The sequence below is a fragment of the Erythrolamprus reginae genome, chromosome 8 (genome assembly GCF_031021105.1).
Source record: "Erythrolamprus reginae isolate rEryReg1 chromosome 8, rEryReg1.hap1, whole genome shotgun sequence".
Taxonomy (NCBI): Eukaryota; Metazoa; Chordata; class Lepidosauria; order Squamata; family Dipsadidae; genus Erythrolamprus; species Erythrolamprus reginae.
This window is the reverse complement of record NC_091957.1, coordinates 3,469,392-3,486,449: the sequence shown is the minus strand read 5'-3', so window position 1 is coordinate 3,486,449 and position 17,058 is coordinate 3,469,392. Positions and strand designations below refer to the sequence as shown.

General features: G+C 43.5%; 1 protein-coding gene across 1 annotated transcript in view; it reads left to right on the top strand.

Moving 5' to 3' along the window:
- The first annotated feature begins 1,354 nt into the window (after positions 1–1,354).
- The window catches only part of CCDC180 (coiled-coil domain containing 180), a 53,585-nt gene continuing 37,881 nt past the window's right edge, over positions 1,355–17,058 (top strand). The window contains exons 1-12 of the mRNA XM_070758497.1: positions 1,355–1,709; positions 3,108–3,295; positions 3,609–3,697; positions 5,418–5,527; positions 6,909–7,037; positions 7,970–8,080; positions 8,898–8,993; positions 11,235–11,398; positions 12,918–13,037; positions 14,114–14,193; positions 14,718–14,806; positions 15,758–15,880. Of these exons, the coding sequence (XP_070614598.1) occupies positions 1,602–1,709; positions 3,108–3,295; positions 3,609–3,697; positions 5,418–5,527; positions 6,909–7,037; positions 7,970–8,080; positions 8,898–8,993; positions 11,235–11,398; positions 12,918–13,037; positions 14,114–14,193; positions 14,718–14,806; positions 15,758–15,880 (1,407 nt within the window). The 5' untranslated portion in view covers positions 1,355–1,601. The remainder of the gene's footprint in view (positions 1,710–3,107; positions 3,296–3,608; positions 3,698–5,417; positions 5,528–6,908; positions 7,038–7,969; positions 8,081–8,897; positions 8,994–11,234; positions 11,399–12,917; positions 13,038–14,113; positions 14,194–14,717; positions 14,807–15,757; positions 15,881–17,058) is intronic.

Below are 17,058 nucleotides of genomic sequence, written 5' to 3'. Positions count from 1 at the left end.
TGTTTATTTATTTATTTATTAGATTTGTATGCTGCCCCTCTCCGAAGACTCGGGGCGGCTCACAACAATAATAAAAACAATATTCCAGCGAAAACAAATCTAATTAAAAAGCACATAAAACCCTATCATATTTAAAAAAGCAAACAACATATACATACCCAAACATAAATATAAAAAAGCCTGGGGGAAAGGTGTCTCAACTCCCCCATGCTTGGCGGTATAGACGGGTCTTGAGTAATTTACGAAAGGCGAGTGTGGGGGCAGTTCTAATCTCCGGGGGGAGTTGATTCCAGAGGGCCGGGGCTGCCGCAGAGAAGGCTCTTCCCCTGGGGCCCGCCAAACGACATTGTTTAGTCGACGGGACCCAGAGAAGGCCAATTCTGTGGGACCTTATCGGTCGCTGGGATTCGTGCGGTAGCAGGCAGTTCTGGAGGTACTCTGGTCCAATGCCATGCAGGGCTTTAAAGGTCATAACCAACAATTGTGACCTGGTTTCAGTAGTGGTCATTGGAATGCATACACCTCTATCCAAGGTTTGACATGCCAAAGTAAAGCATCTTCGAATTCAAAGATTTTTATGTCTTGTCAATCAGCACAAATATGTTTTGTTATGCATTGGGCTCTGATTAGGCAGAATTTAATTTAATTGCATTTGACTTCCATGCTGCCTAATCCCAACAGGACTCAAAAAAATGTACTATTGTAGCAAAAAATCAAAGGCAGGGCTTGGAATCAGCCCACCTCTGCCTTAGTTTGGAAAATAATCTCTTTTTCAGCCCCATCACGCATGATCCAAAATGGGTGAAATGCATAACTTTTGGGCATATTTCTAGCCATGCCAAATGTGCTCGGTGCAAGGGATGGGGAGGGGGGAAGACAGCGCATGGGAAGATGGATGGCCAATAAATTTAATTAATCTGTTTATCCCTGCCCTGATTCTTGACAAATGTATCTTTTTCTTTTATGTATATTGCACCAAAGACAAATTCCTTGTGTGTCCAATTACACTTGGCCAATAAAGAATTCTATTCTCTATTCCAGTGTTTCCCAACCTTGGCAACTTGAAGATATTTGGACTTCAACTCCCAGAATTCCCCAGCCAGCGAATGCTGGCTGGGGAATTCTGGGAGTTGAAGTCCAGATATCTTCAAGTTGCCAAGGTTGGGAAACACTGCTCTATTCTATTGTCTAATTCTATTCTATTCTCTATTTTATTTTATTGTCTAATTCTATTCTATTCTAATTGATCCCCTACCCCAATAAAACGACCTAAATGGGAGTACAATAGCATCTCCGCGCTCTTTCCCATCTCCCCTAGCAATCGCGGGGGTTTCCAGGGCAACGGCTTTCCAGAGGACCAGGAAGTCGGCTCGCGATTGCCGTGGGTTGTCGCGAGACGAAAGGCCTCACTTTCGCCCCGGCGCCTGGGGTTACCTTAGAAACCAAAGACGCGTGTCGAGGCGACCATGTGGATGGCAGGCGGGTTCTGACCGAGCCGTGAGGGGGCGACGGTTGTTGAAGAGAGAAAATATTCCCTATTTCATAACCGCCGTTTTGCTCCTTTTCGTTGTTTCTTCAGCTCACCCGGGAGGCGGCCAGCCATGTGCAAATCCAGCAAGAGTTCCCACGTGCTGCCCATGACCACCATCGTGGGGGTGGCCCGGGTCCTGCCCAGCGGGAAGGTCTACCGGCAGATCTTCGACGACGAGGTGCAAAGAGAGCCGGCAGGGGAGGAATGGAAGGGGGCCCTTGGTCAAATAGGACACCAATAATAATAATAATAATAATAGTAATAGTAATAATAATAGGATTTGTATGCCGCCCCTCTCCGAGGACTCTAATAATAACTATATATATTATAATCATAATAGTTATTATTATTATTATTATTATTATTATTAATAGCAGTAGCAGTAGTAGTAGTAGTAATGGAATCCAGAGCATGATACCATGGTCATTCCAGACTGGACAATGCCAATGCAAAAAGTAGTAGCAATAGTAGTAATAATAGTACAGTAGTAGTAGTGGAATCCAGAGCATACCATGGTCTTTCCAGACTGAAGGATGCGAATGCAAAAAGTAGTAGTAGTAGTAGTAGTAATAACAGTAATAGTAACAATAATAATAGTAACAGCAGCAACAACAATAATAATGATGTCATTTAGAAGGATGGAAGAGGCTTGTGATTTTTTTAAAAAATTGAACATTTTACATTTTTTAAAATGGAATTGTTCCCCACCCCGCCTCAAAAAAGGAATTCGGACAACGGGGTTTGGAAGACAGTTGTTTACCCCACTTTTAAGGGGGGCAGTTGAACGGCACATTTTAGCTGGAATTCCTTCCTTCCTTCCTTCCTTCCTTCCTCCCTCCCTCCCTCCCTCCCTCCCTCCCTCCCTCCCTCCCTCCCTTCCTTTTAGAATTAAATTTCAAAAATAGACGGTTAAAATACAAAATTATGAGAAAACAATAGAAAATGGAAAAGGGGCAACAGGGAAAGTTTAAATAGTGATATACACACACAAAAGGACATTAAAAATTGCTTCCGACTCCCTTCAATACAGTTACAATCATAGAATAAAAGAATCTCTTTTATGCAAAGATGCAAACATATAAAAAATTGTTCATAGCTAAGGATCAACTAATAACATCAATACATTGTATTCTAATCTCTTACTCTAAATAAAACATGTAACTCATAAATGCATAATTAGCATTCTACAAACGCACGTAACAGTACTAGATACTTCTATAATCAAATATCTGTAATCATGTGTTTTTGAAGATAAGCAAATAAAGACATAAGCATATTAAACTCATCTTTATCAAGCAAGGTGCTCTATATCTAGAAAGAAAAATAGTCACATTTTTTATCTTTAATGAAATTGGTCAGTTTTGACATTTTACTAATCCCAATCTATTTTCCTTGCTTTCTTTTTTTTTGTTTTCTTTTTTTCTTTTTAATTTTCTTTTTACTTTTTTTTGGCTCATGGTTGGGAGCCACCTAGTATCCCCATGGCAAGATGGCTGGTAAATAAATGTAGTAGCAGCAGCAGCAGCAGCAACAACAACAACAATAATAATCTCAGCCACTTCTCTTTTTCTTCAAGATCAACCTGGTGCATGCTCTGGGGCAAGCTAGGAGCAAGATCACCCAGCACAAAGTCTTTCCAGGAAAGATCCCATTGGTGAGAGATTTGGAAAGAAGGGCCAGCTATGGATTCTTGTCCGAACGCCAGCAAACATGGATCGAGGCAATGCCCAACGATCAGCTCACGGAAAATCCAGTGAAATACAAGTAAGGAAGGTCAATATGAGCAGAATGGAGACCAGGATTTCTGCTGCGAAGCAAGGCTTAGCATATTTTCCCGACTATAAGACGCACCTTAATTTTTGGGGAGGGAGAAAAATAAGAAAAAAGCTGATGGGAGGGGGATACCTTTCCTAAATACGCTCAATCATCTGTTTCCAGAGGTGAACTTTAGCAACAGGTCCGTTGGTTGTGAGCTCTGTGCCTTGCTTTATATAAACAGTGTTATTTCTTTGTATACTACCAATACTTACTTGGCATAAATAAAAAAAATAAAATAGCGTTCCCTTTCCTGTTGCAGGGAGGCTGTGACTCTGGCCCATGCGAAGGCTAAAGAAAGCGAGAGCGTAATTGCCGCAAGGGAAGTCAGAGGCCTTGCTGATGACATCAGTAAGTATTAACACTTTTAATTGTCCACGTTGCTCCTTGTGCTGAACTGAAACCTCTGGGTTGTTTGTTTGTTTGTTTGTTTGTTTTTAAATCATTTAGTTCTATCACTGCAAAGCTCCTTTTAGGATGCTTGCCTTTCACAAACTTCTTAAAACCCACCTCTGCCGTCAGGCATGGGGAAATTGAGACATCTCCCCCAGGCTTATATAGTGTTATGTATGGCATGCTTGTGTTGTATGTTTTTTAAAATAATGGGTTTTTAGATATTTTTTAAAATATTAGATTTGTTTATTGTATACTGTTTTATTGTTGTTGTGAGCTGCCCCGAGTCTGCGGAGAGGGGCGGCATACAAATCTAATGAATGAATGAATGAATGAGTGAGTGAGTGAGTGAGTGAGTGAGTGAGTGAGTGAATGAATGAATGAATGAATGAATGAATGAATGAATGAATGCTGGAAGAAGAATCGTAGGGGTTTTTTAAAGATGTATTTTTACCCTGCCTTTATTATTTTTATAAATAACTACAGACAAGGAAAGTATCCAATTATCTTCCTCCCTCCTATTTTCCCTATTCTAGCCTAGCCTAGCCTATTTCATTCCAATATTCTATTCTATTCTATTTTACATTTCATTATTCTATTCTATTCTATTCTATTCTATTCTATTCTACTGTTCTATTTATTTTATCAAGCAAGTTTTGGTAGTATAGATAACACAATGTTTATATACATGTTACTAGTAAGAGAGAAACATTAGGACAGGGGACCTATAAAGCCCTTCATGGCATCGGACCAGAATATCTCTGGGACCGCCTTCTGCCGCACGAATCCCAGCGACCGGTTAGGACCCACAGAGTTGGCCTTCTCCGGGACCCATTGACTAAGCAATGCCGTTTGGTGGGACCCAGGAGAAGAGCCTTCTCTGTGGCAGCCCCAATCCTCTGGAACCAGCTCCCCCCAGATATCAGAGTTGCCCCCACCCTCCTTGCCCTTCGTAAGCTGCTTAAAACCCACCTCTGCCGTCAGGCATGGGGGAATTGAGATCCTCTTTCCCCCTAGGCCTTTACAATTCTATGCATGGTATGTCTGTATGTATGTTTGGTTTTTATATTAATGCCTTTCGCAAGCTCCTTAAAACCCACTGTCGTCAGGCATGGGGGAATTGAAATTTCACTTCCCCCTAGGCTTATAGAATTTATACATGGTATGCTTGTATGTATGAGTGGTTCTTTAAATTGGGGTTTTTTAGATTATTTTTTAATATTAGATTTGATTTCATTGTCTTTTCATTGTTGTTAGCCACCCCGAGTCTTCGGAGAGGGGCGGCATACAAATCTAATAAATAAATAAATAAATAAGTAGGCACCCTGGTGCATTTATGCACGCCCCTTACTGACCTCTTAGGAATCAGGTGAGGTTCTATTCTATTCTATTCTATTCTATTCTACTCTACTCTACTCTACTTTACTCTACTTTATTCCTCCATTCCCCATTCCATTCCATTCGCACAAAGGTTTTCCGGCCTAAGGCTTGAACTCACCATCTCCTGGTTTCTAGCCCGGTGCCTTGACCACTAGACCAGACTACCTCTTTTTCCTATTTTTATCCCTGTTAAGAAGTTCAGGAAACAGCCATTCCTGAAATCCAGCCTCTTTAATACCCAACAATTAAACCAGGGCTTAGCAGGACCCCGATCCCGGTCTGAAATCCATCCTTTCAGTTTCAGAGAAAACAACCAGCAATATTGTGGCGCGTATCTACAAGAACAAAAAGTTGAGTTACGAAGAAATTGTGGCCCAATTCAGGCAGGAACTAGCATCCACTGGAAAGGTGAGGCAGCTGTTTTAAGCACGAGCTAGATTTTTCCTTCTTACAGGTAAGTTCTTAACTGATGATCAGTCGTTTAAAGGTGGGAGGAAAAAAATCACATTCTGATGAGTCGGCTTGGATTTATGACGCGCGAGATTCACATCACAACTGCCATCAAAAATAGTTTATTTATTTATTATTTATTTATTGGATTAGTATGCCGCCCCTCTCCGAGGACTCGGGGCGGCTCACAACATATCAGAACAACATATATACTTATCTAAAAATCCAATTAATATGGCTAAAAAGACTTAAAAACTCTAATACAGTGTTCCCTCGATTTTCGCGGGGGATGCGTTCCGAGACCGCCCGCGGATGTCGAATTTCCGCGAAGTAGAGATGCGGAAGTAAATATACTATTTTAAACTATGAACAGTATCATAAGCCTTCCCTTAACACTTTAAGCCCCTAAATTGCAATTTCCCATTCCCTTAGCAACCCTTTAGATTATTACTCACCATGTTTATTTATTAAAGTTTATTTTAAAAAATATTTATTAAAGGCAGACGAAAGTTTGACGATGACATATGATGTCATCAGGCGGGAAAAACCGTGGTATAGGGAAAAAACCCGCGAAGTATTTTTTAATTAATATATTTGAAAAACCGTGGTATAGACTTTTCGCGAAGTTCGAACCCGCGAAAATCGAGGGAACACTGTATAATTTTAAAATACATTCATCACCATTCCCTCAACCAAACATACTAAACATTCATTAATCAGGGGACTAAGATCTAATGGCCCCAAGCCTGGTGGCATAAATGGGTCTTTAAACTTTTATGGAAGGCAAGGAGGGTGGCGGCAGTGTGAATCTCCAGGGGGGAGCTGATTCCAGAGGGTCGGGGCCCCCACAGAGAAGGCTCTTCCCCTAGGCCTCACCAAACGACATTGTCTGGTTGATGGGACCCTGAGAAGGCCGACTCTGTGGGACCTGACCGGGCGCTGGCATTCATGCAGCAGAAGGCAGTCTCGAAGGTAATGTGGCCCAATGCCATGTTGGGCTTTGTAGGTCATAACCAGCACTTTGAATTGTGTCTGGAAACTAATCGGCAACCAATGCAGTCTGCGGAGTGATGGTGAAATATGGATGTGCCTTGGAAGGCCCATAACTGCTCATGCAGCTGCATTTTGGACAATTTGAAATTTCCAAACACTCTTCAAAGGTGCCTTTGATTGCTCAAAGGTAGTTTGAGCAATCAGGCCCTTGACTCAACTTAGGACTGGAATTTTCGATTCCAATTTGAAGTCGTAAAATTGAGGAACGACCTGTAATCAGGTCAGAATCCAAGCTGGTCCTTATTCATCTGTCATGAAAAAAAAATCCAACCATCTTTGTTTTCAGGAAATGGAAGAATGTTACGTGAAGCCTGGGAAGTTATTGTTGACCCAATTACGAGAATCAGACCAAGCTTTGGAATCCTATTTTCGTGCCTCTGAAAATGACGTCACTTTAATCTCCTACACCATAGAGGTCAGTGAGTGCTTCCTTTTCCAAAAATCTCGGTTGCCTCTACTTACAAACTTTTCTAGATAAGAACTGGGTGTTTAAGATTTTTTTGCCTCTTCTCAAGAACCATTTTCCATTTACAAACCAAAGCCTCTGAAACTGTAGCCGGAAAAGGCGGGGAGGAGCCTCCGTGGGGCCTCTCTAGGAACCTCCTGGGAGGAAACAGGCCCGGAATAGGGGGGGAGAAGCCTCTGTGGGGCCTCTCTACGAATCTCCTAGGAGGAAACATGGCCGGAAGAGGGGGGGGAGAAGCCTCTGTGGGGCCTTTCTAGGAATCTCCTTGGAGGAAACTGGGCCGGAATAGGGGGGGAGAAGCCTCTGTGGGGCCTCTCTATGAATCTCCTGGGAGGAAACAGGGCCGGAAGAGGGGGGGGGAGAAACCTCTGTGGGGCCTCTCTATGAATCTCCTGGGAGGAAACAGGGCCGGAAGAGGGGGGGGAGAAACCTCTGTGGGGCCTCTCTATGAATCTCCTGGGAGGAAACAGGGCCGGAAGAGGGGGGGGGGAGAAGCCTCTGTGGGGCCTCTCTATGAATCTCCTGGGAGGAAACAGGGCCGGAAGAGGGGGGGGGGAGAAACCTCTGTGGGGCCTCTCTATGAATCTCCTGGAAGGAAACAGGGCCGGAAGAGGGGGGGAGAAACCTCTGTGGGGCCTCTCTAGGAATCTCCTGGGAGGAAACAGGGCCTTCCCCCTCCCTGTGGTTTCCCCAATCACATGCATTATTTGCTTTTATATTGATTCCTATGGGGAAAATGGCTTCTTAAGAACCTGCAACGTAGAGGTACCACTGTATGTGATTGAAGCCTCCTTCGCAAAAGAATTTGTGTCCTTATGGCGCTTGGTTACTAGACTTCCCTTGCGAATGCAGTGGTGTCACGGCCCATCCCTTCTTTCCAGGACTTCGAGAGAACTTGGACCCTTCTCTTCCAAGAGACCCAGCAAAGAAGGCAGTGGATTCGAGAACTGGACGAAGCTTTACGTCACGCCGAGGTGGACCGAGCAGAACGGGTGAGTCCCACTGGAAGTGGAGGGCTAAATTTAAAAAGAGAAGACAAAGAAGAGGAGGGAGTCAACCTCTTCTCCAAAGCACCTGAAAGACAGACAAGAAGCAATGCATGGAAACCTATCAAGGAGACGAACAACCTAGAAATAAGGACAAAATCCTAACAGACAGAACAATGAATCGTGGAACAACTTGCCTCCAGAAGTTGTGGATGCTCCATTACTGGAAGTTTTTAGATAAGACTGGATGGCCATAGCACTTAGCGTATAAAACGCATATTATAGGTGGAAATATTAGTGCATCTTGTACACTGCTGCCATTTTGGGGCCTGCAAATCCTTGCCCCCACATCCGATTTTTGCGAAGAATGGGCCCTTTTTTTCCAAAACAAGGCGTGCAGAGGGTTTGGGAAGCACCTTATAGGTGGAAATATAAGTGCTTGTACACTGAATACTGCCATTTTTTGGGCCTCCGAATCTTTGCCCCCACAACCGATTTTTGCAAAAAATGGGCCCTTTTTTTCAAAAACAGGGTGCTCAGAGGGTTTGGGGCCTAGAGGAAGGCGAAAACACCCCCCGTTTTTGCAAAAGCAGGCGAAAAATGGGCCTATGACTTATGGACTTCAACTCCCAGAATTCCTGAGCCGATCATGCTAGCTCAGGAATTCTGGGAGTGGAAGTCCCCATGTCATAGAAGAGCCAACTTTGCCTATCCCTTGGTATAGGGCATTCTGCTTGAGCAGGGGGTTGGACTAGAAGACCTCTGAGGCCCCTTCTCAACCCCGCTCTCTCCTTACCACCTTTTCCATTGCTTGCATTTCCAGATCACAGCAGTATTGAGCAAATACACCAAGATGCTTGAGGACCTTGCCTATCTGGTATCCTCGGATGTCCACAGATTCATTCACAAGGAAGCTATGGTAATAATCCTTCTCTTTTTGAAATCTCTCTCTGTGTGTGTCTACAGTAAAAATCCATTGAAACATCATAGAGGTAATCCTTGGCTTACGAGCCTTCCTTTAGTGACCTTTCCAAGTTAGGATGGCATTCTAAAAAGTGACATATGACAGGTTTTCCAAATTACGACCGTTGTGGTAACCCGTGGTAAGGTGACCAGATTCGGATGCTTGCATGAAAGCAACACTTGCATTTATAATGGTTGCAGCGTCCCTAAAACATACCAGATATTCTTCTACTTACAAGCATAATTGAGCCGAAAATCTTTGTGGCTCCTTTGTGAAGCGGGTTCTACGACCCATTTTATGACCTTTTTAGGTCCCACAGAGTTGGCCTTCTCCGGGTCCCATCAACCAAACAATGTTGTTTGGTGGGCCCCAGGGGAAGAGCCTTCTCTGTGGCGGCCCCGGCCCTCTGGAATCAACTCCCCCCGGAGATTAGAACGGCCTCCACCCTCCTTGTCTTTCGCAAGTTACTCAAGACCCACCTATATCGCCAGGCATGGGGGAACTAAGACATCTCCCCCAGGCTTATTATATTTCACGTTTGGTGTGTATGTGCTGTATGGTTTTTAATTGTTGGGGTTTTTTTATATTTTATTATTAGATTTGTCCCATTGTTATACTGTTTTTATTGCTGTTGTGAGCCGCCCCGAGTCTTCGGAGAGAGGCGGCATACAAATCTAATAAATTATTATTATTATTATTATTATTTGTTGTTGTTGTTGTTGTTGTTGTTTATATTTATCTGCCGCCCATTCCAACAGGACTCAGGCCGGCATGCAAACAAACAAACAAACAAACAAACAAACAAATAATTGCAAGTACCAAAACAATAAGAAATATAACAACAATAAAACAACAATGATATAAAATATACACTGCTTGAAAAAATAAAAGGAACACTCAAAGAACACATCCTAGATCTGAACGAATGAAATATTCTCACTGAATACTGTACAAAGTTGAATGTGCACAACAGCAGGTGAAATCGACTGTCAATCAGTGTTGTTTCCTAAGTGGACAGTTTGATTTCACAGAAGTTTGATTTACTCGGAGTTATATTGTGTTTGTTTAAATGTTTGAAGAGAGTCAGCTGTATATGATCTTACACATAACCACAGCAGTGAGAGTAGTTTTTGCGCAATTTTGGAAAAACGAAAATATACTTACAGAAGAGGGGGTCATTGAAAAAATAACATCGTGCACTAAAATGGACAAATTAACATTTGAATTAAAAAATAAAGATGACTCTGATTACTACAAATGCTGGGACAGGTTCTACTGCTGGCTGGAAAAAAAAGGAAAATCCTAAGATATACAGTCCAAAAAAACCAGAGAAAAGACTTGAAAAAAAGGAAAAAGAAAGATTAAGAGTTAAAAGTTCAGAAAGAAAAAGAGTTACTCGAGTAAGAACAATGTATAGAAAGAAACTATGAATGTTTTGTAAATATTAGTACAGTATATAACAATGAATAAGCATTGTGCTTATTCAGATCGTGCAGAATGCAGCTGCGAGAGCAGTCATGGGCTTTCCCAAAAATGCCCATGTTACACCAACACTCCGCAGTCTGCACTGGTTGCCAATCAGTTTCCGGTCACAATTCAAAGTGTTGGTCATCACCCTTCATGGCATCGGACCAGAATATCTCCGAGACCTCCTTCTGCCGCACGAATCCCAGCGACCGGTTAGGCCTCCTCCGGGTCCCGTCAACAAAACAATGTTTTGCGGGGCCCAGGGGAAAAGCCTTCTCTGTGGCGGCCCCGGCCCTCTGGAACCAACTCCCCCCAGAGATTAGAATTGCCCCCACCCTCCTTGCCTTTTGTAAGCTCCACCTCTGCCGTCAGGCATGGGGGAACTGAGATATTCTTTCCCCCTAGGCCTTTACAATTTATGCATGGTATATTTGTATGTATGGATGTTTGGTTTTACAATAAGGGTTTTTTAGTTGTTTTAGTATTGGATTTACATGCTGTTTTTTGTTACTGTTGTTAGCCACCCCAAGTCTACGGAGAGGGGCGGCATACAAATCCAATAAATAAATAAATAAATTATGAGAAATGTAACACAAATCTATCATACAGCATCCACTGTTTCTAAACATTTTTCTTATGTTGTTATGTGTGTTTATAAATAAATAAATTTTCTATTTTTAAAAAATTAAAAAAGAAAAGAAAATAAACTGTCTGTCTATCTACTCCAAGATGATCAACCAAGCTCTCCTGGCCAATCGGAGGGCGATCTCTAAGTTGTTCCTTAACCTGATGGAGGCCGATCTGGAGAGGGATTCCTTTTATCGCTATCAGATGGAAGAGAGGAAGGAGATCTGGAAAGCCGAGCAGAAGAAACACATCGTTTTCAGTTTCGAGTGAGCAATGCGACGAAGGGAGAGGGCAGGGGGCTCTCCTGTTAGGAGGCAACCTTGCCGAAGGTCTTGTGAGCCCCAGGAATGGCAGGGGGTCCAGGATGGGGGGTGATGATCTAGCGCAGGGGTCTCGCTCGGTTTCATGGAGGGCTGCAGCAGGGTTGGGTTTGAGCTCGAGAGGGAACGGGGTGGGCATGGCCCCCGAGCTCTGCTGCCTCTCTGTCTTGGCTTCCTCTAAGGGGGACCGCGGGGATAGTGGGTGGGGACTCCCTGAGCCTCTTCTTCCTTCCTGGGCCACGTGGGTTCTGCGTCTCCAGAGGCGCCCCCACCAAGGAGAGAGAGCAGCTGTCGGGTGGGGAGAAATGGCCCCTGGTTCCTGCACAGCGTTGGAAAGCGCCGCGTGGCAGATCGTTGCTGGCTGCGCGGCCGCGCAGCTGCGCACCTTAGAAGGAACAGTGCTTGCCGGGGCCTTCTCGGTGGGGGCCCTGGCCCTCTGGAATCAGCTCCCCCCAGAGATTCATACTGTCCCCACCCTCCTCGCCTTCCGCAAGAATCTGAAAACCTATTTATGCCGTCAGGCTAGGGGGCCACTATGTTTGTCGTCTGAATCTGAAAGAATGATTTTTAATGTTTGAAGGTTTTTAGAATGATTTTTAGATCAGTTATTTATATTAATTGGATTCCAGATGCTTCATTGTATATTGTTTTGTGATAGGTCCTCAGAGAGGGGCAGCATACAAATCAAACAAACAAACAAACAAACAAACAAGCAGACTTTAAAAAACGTTGACCTATTAAATAAGACTACAGTCAGCATCCCTTTTGGGGGTCTTTCGAAAGCCTTTCCTTTTTCTTTTTGAAAGAAAACCAAACCTTCCCCTGTTTATTTATTTATTTATTGGATTTGTATGCTGCCCCTCTCCGGAGACTCGGGGCGGCTAACAGCAACAATAAAACAGTGTGCAATAGTAATCTGATGTTAAAAACGATTAAAAACCCATTAATATAAAAACCAAACATACAGACAGACATACTATGCATAGAATTGTAAAGGCCTAGGGGGAAAGAGGATCTCAATTCCCCCATGCCTGACGGCAGAGGTGGGTTTTAAGCAGCTTACGAAAGGCAAGGAGGGTGGGGGCGATTTTAATCTCTGGGGGGAGTTGGTTCCAGAGGGCCGGGGCCACCACAGAGAAGGCTCTTCCCCTGGGTCCCGCCAAGCGGCATTGTTTAGTTGACGGGACCCGGAGAAGACCCACTCTGTGGGACCTAACTGGTCGCTGGGATTCGTGCGGCAGAAGGCGGTCCCTGAGATAATCTGGTCCGGTGCCATGAAGGGCTTTATAGGTCATAACCAACACTTTGAATTGTGACTGGAAACTGATCGGCAACCAATGCAGACTGCGGAGTATTGGTGTAACATGGGCATATCTTGGGGAAGCCCACGATTGCTCTCGCAGCTGCATTCTGCACGACCTGAAGTTTCCTGTTCCTCACCTGGCGCTTGCTTCTCACCTTACAGAGAGTTTATGGAAAGTGACAGAATACAGAACCCAAGTTCTGTGAAAATGGAACTGGAGAGGATGCTAGAAGAACAGCGGTCTCTGGCCCAAAAAAGAAATGAACATTTATTCTCCCTGGGGTAGGTGAACGTGAACAAATATAAATATTAAACGTATAAATATTTTAAAAATATATAAATATTAAATATACACTGCTCAAAAAATAAATCAAGGGAACACTCAACGAACGCAATCTAGATCAGAATGAATGAAATGTTCTCATGGAATACTTTGTTCTGTACAATGTTGAATGTGCACAACAGCATGTGGAATTGATTGTCAATCAGTGTTGCTTCCCAAGTGGACAGTTTGAATGTACAGAAGTTTGATTTGCTTGGAGTTGTATTGTGTTGTTTAAATGTTCCCTTTATTTTTTTTTAAGCAGTGTATATTTCTTACAAGAAAGCCTGAGACAATGCGAATGTCATAAATGCAAGTCAGTTGCCAAAAGTGTCTTGAGTTTTGATCACATGATTGCAACCATTGTTAATTGTGAACGGTGGTGGTCAGTTCCAATTTTAGGGCCTTTGTGATTTTGAACGAATGCTTGCAAGTCTTTATTAGAAAGATACTACCTGTATATTTCTGTTTTTAACATGAAATGTTGAAAAGGCAACCAGTTTAGCTTAGCTTAGTCTAGTTTAGTCTAGTTTAGTTTAGTCTAGTTTAGTTTAGTCTAGTCTAGTTTAGTCTAGTCTAGTCTAGTCTAGTTTAGTCTAGTTTAGTCTAGTTTAGTTTAGTTTGGTCTAGTCTAGTCTAATTTGGTTTCGTTTAGTCTAATTTAGTCTAGTCTAGTCTAGTCTGGTCTGGTCTGGTCTGGTCTGGTCTGACGTCATTTATGACCGGCCCTTCACTAGATCGCAAGTTACAGGGAAATGTCAGGGAAATATCAGGGAATTTCAAAATGCTTTCCCTCTGGACACTCTGAATTTAATTTAATTTAATTTGTTTGACTTATACACCGCCCAATCCCATGGAACTTTCTTTTGGCAGAAATCCTTGCCACCTGCCTACCCCCGTTCTACCATTTTTTGCAGAGTCTTCCTCCCTTACCCTTTCAAGCTCAAACCTTGGGGGTTCCCACCTAAATGAAGCCCTCGTTCTCTTCCGTGTGTTTTTTCACATCCTTTTTTTCCCCCTTTCTTTTTTTCCATAGCTCTCTGTTGCCTGTGGAGCATACCAAGGCCGAAATCAACGAATGGTACGAGTCGCTGGTGGAATTAAATAAACGGATCGGTAAGGGATCTGGCTGAGTTCTTTGGGGATCACGAGGGTAATGACAGGGACGGACGGAGGGGTGGTTTATATCCCACATTCCCTGATTCCTTCCCTAAAACAACAGCCTTGTGGGGTAGGCTGGGCAGAGAGAGGAAGTCGGTTGACTAGGTCAAAATAACCCAGTTGAGCTGAGACTTGAGTTTCCATTCTCATAAATCAACACCACTAGCGGCATATTACACTGCCTGCCAGTAGCCTAGATTTTAAAAAGGTATTCCTTCCCAAAGTCACTCGTTCGTTCTTGTTTCCTTTCTTCTCTCTATATATATATATCTCCCTCCTTTCTTTCCTTCTCCCTCCTTTCCTCCCTCTCTCCCTTCTCCCATTCTTATTCTCCTTCTTTTCTCCCTTCCTCTCATTCTTCCTCCCTCCCTTTCTTCCCTCCTCCCTCCTCCTTCTCACCTTCCTCCCCCTTCCTTCTTTCTCCTCTTCCCACCTCCTTCCTTCCTTCCTTCCTTCCTTCCTTCCTTTCTCACCTCAAGACACCCACAACGTCCAGTCCATGATGAGAATTCGCCTCCAGTACGAGAAGGTCTGTCAGGAATGTTTGGAACAACTCCAGGAATGCAAGGTGAGTTTTAAAAGGGACGTGGGGCATAAAGTCTTTCCTAAGCTTTGTTGATCAGTGCAGTCAGGCGGTAGGGAAAGCAAGTAGGATGCTTGGCTGCATAGCTAGAGGTATAACAAGCAGGAAGAGGGAGATTATGATCCCGCTATATAGAGTGCTGGTGAGACCACATTTGGAATACTGTGTTTAGTTCTGGAGACCTCACCTAAAAAGGCTGCTTCCAGACATGCCCGCAGGCAGAGTGGAAGGGAATGAAACATAGAAACATAGAAGATTGACGGCAGGAAAAGACCTCATGGTCCATCTAGTCTGCCCTTATACTATTTCCTGTATTTTATCTTACAATGGATCTATGTTTATCTCAGGCATGTTTCAATTCAGTTCCCGTGGATTTACCAACCACGTCTGCTGGAAGTTTGTTCCAAGCCTCTACGACTCTTTCAGTCAAATAATATTTTCTCATGTTGCTTCTGATCATTCCCTCAACTAACCTCAGATGGTGCCCCCTGGTTCTTGGGTTCACTTTCCTGTTAAAAACACTTCCCTCCTGAACCTTATTTAACCTTTTAACTTATTTAAATGTTTCGATCATGTCCCCCCTTTTCCCTTCTGTCCTGCAGACTATACAGATTGAGTTCATGAAGTCTTTCTTGATAAGTTTTATGCTTAAAGCCTTCCACCATTTTTGTAGCCCGTCTTTGGACCCCTTTTATCATGAAAAAGAACAAATCCTCGGACGGGCTGTCGGCAAAGGGTCAAAGTGCTTTTGAGCCCATTTGGCGAAACGGCCAGGGATAAAAGGCAGCGCCTAAAAGGCTGGGGACGAAACCTGTGCGGCGAAGTGGAGGAGACCAACAGTCCTAGACTCTGATTAGGAAAGCCTTGGGTGTTTAGAAATTGCAGGCCAACAACTCAATTCTTTATTCTCTCTCTCTCCTCTCCTTCCCTCTTTAGCAAAAACTGATAGACCTGAAGATTTGTACCCCCAAAGAGGCTGAGAAGATTGTAAACCCCAATTTCTATCAGTTAATCGGGAAGCTACAGGTCCAGTTTGAAGCCAGGATCGAGAAAATGGACGTAAGTTAGCCCTCTCTCTCTCCGATCAAAGGGGAAAAAAGAGAAGTTCATTAAAAGACAGAATGTCAAGTATTAAGAATTAGAGAAAATAATAATAAGGAATATGTATCTTTGCATGAAAATATACGTATAGTTTTACTCTAGAAACTTCTGATAAGAGCAGGGCGGCAAAAGCCCCATATATGTTTTATATCTCTTGGTGTTATGTCCTGTCTTATAATAATAATAATTTTTTTAAAGGCAGGAGAAATGACGAGGGGAAATAGGACAATCCCATTAAAAGAAATGGGAAAGGGGCAGTTTTGTCTAGTGGTTAAGGTACAAGGCTAGAAACTTGGAGACAGTTCTAATCCTGCCTTGGGCATGAAAGCCAGCTGGGTAACTATAGTCCATTGAGTTCTAGTCCTGCCTTAGGCATGAAAGCCAGCTGGTTGATTTTGGAGCCAGGCTGTTCTGTCGAGCTCTCTGGTAGAATCCTCCCAAAAATGCACAGATACAATTTCAGACACACACACGTTTGAAAATTCAAAACAATGTTCTTTATACCGAAAAATGCAAATAAACGAAGCCCTCTTTTGGTATAGCAAAGAGCACTCGTCTCCAAACAAACTGGTAATTTGTACAAGTCCCTGATCAGTTCTGGGATACTTAGCTTGCAGCTGTGAGGCCATTCACGGCCCTTCTTCTTTCACAAAGTGAAACACACTTTGCTCTGGTTTAGTTTCAAAGCGGGGAAAAATCAGCACACAAAAGGTCAAAGTCAGTAAAGCAGGCACGAAACACAAGGATCAGATAATCCTCCACAATGGCCAAACCCACAGGCTGCTCTTTATAGCAGCCTCACTAATGACCACAGCCCCACCCAACCACAGGTGGCCTCATTTTCTTTGATAATAATCTCTCAGTTGTTGCTGCCTATGCATCGCTCTCCGCATGCGTGGCTGTATCATTAACTCTTGTTCTGAATCCAAGGAGGAGCTAGAGAATTGATCTCCTTCTGAGCTGTCTGCCCCACTCTCCTCCTTTCACTCATGTCTTCTTGGTCAGAGGAGCCTTCATCAGCAGATTCCACCGGGGGGGGGGGCAAAACAGGCCTGCAGCATGTGGATGTCTCCCCCACATCCACAGTCCTTGGGGCAGGAGCTGGGCCAGAGCTAACCACAACACAGGCTAAGTCA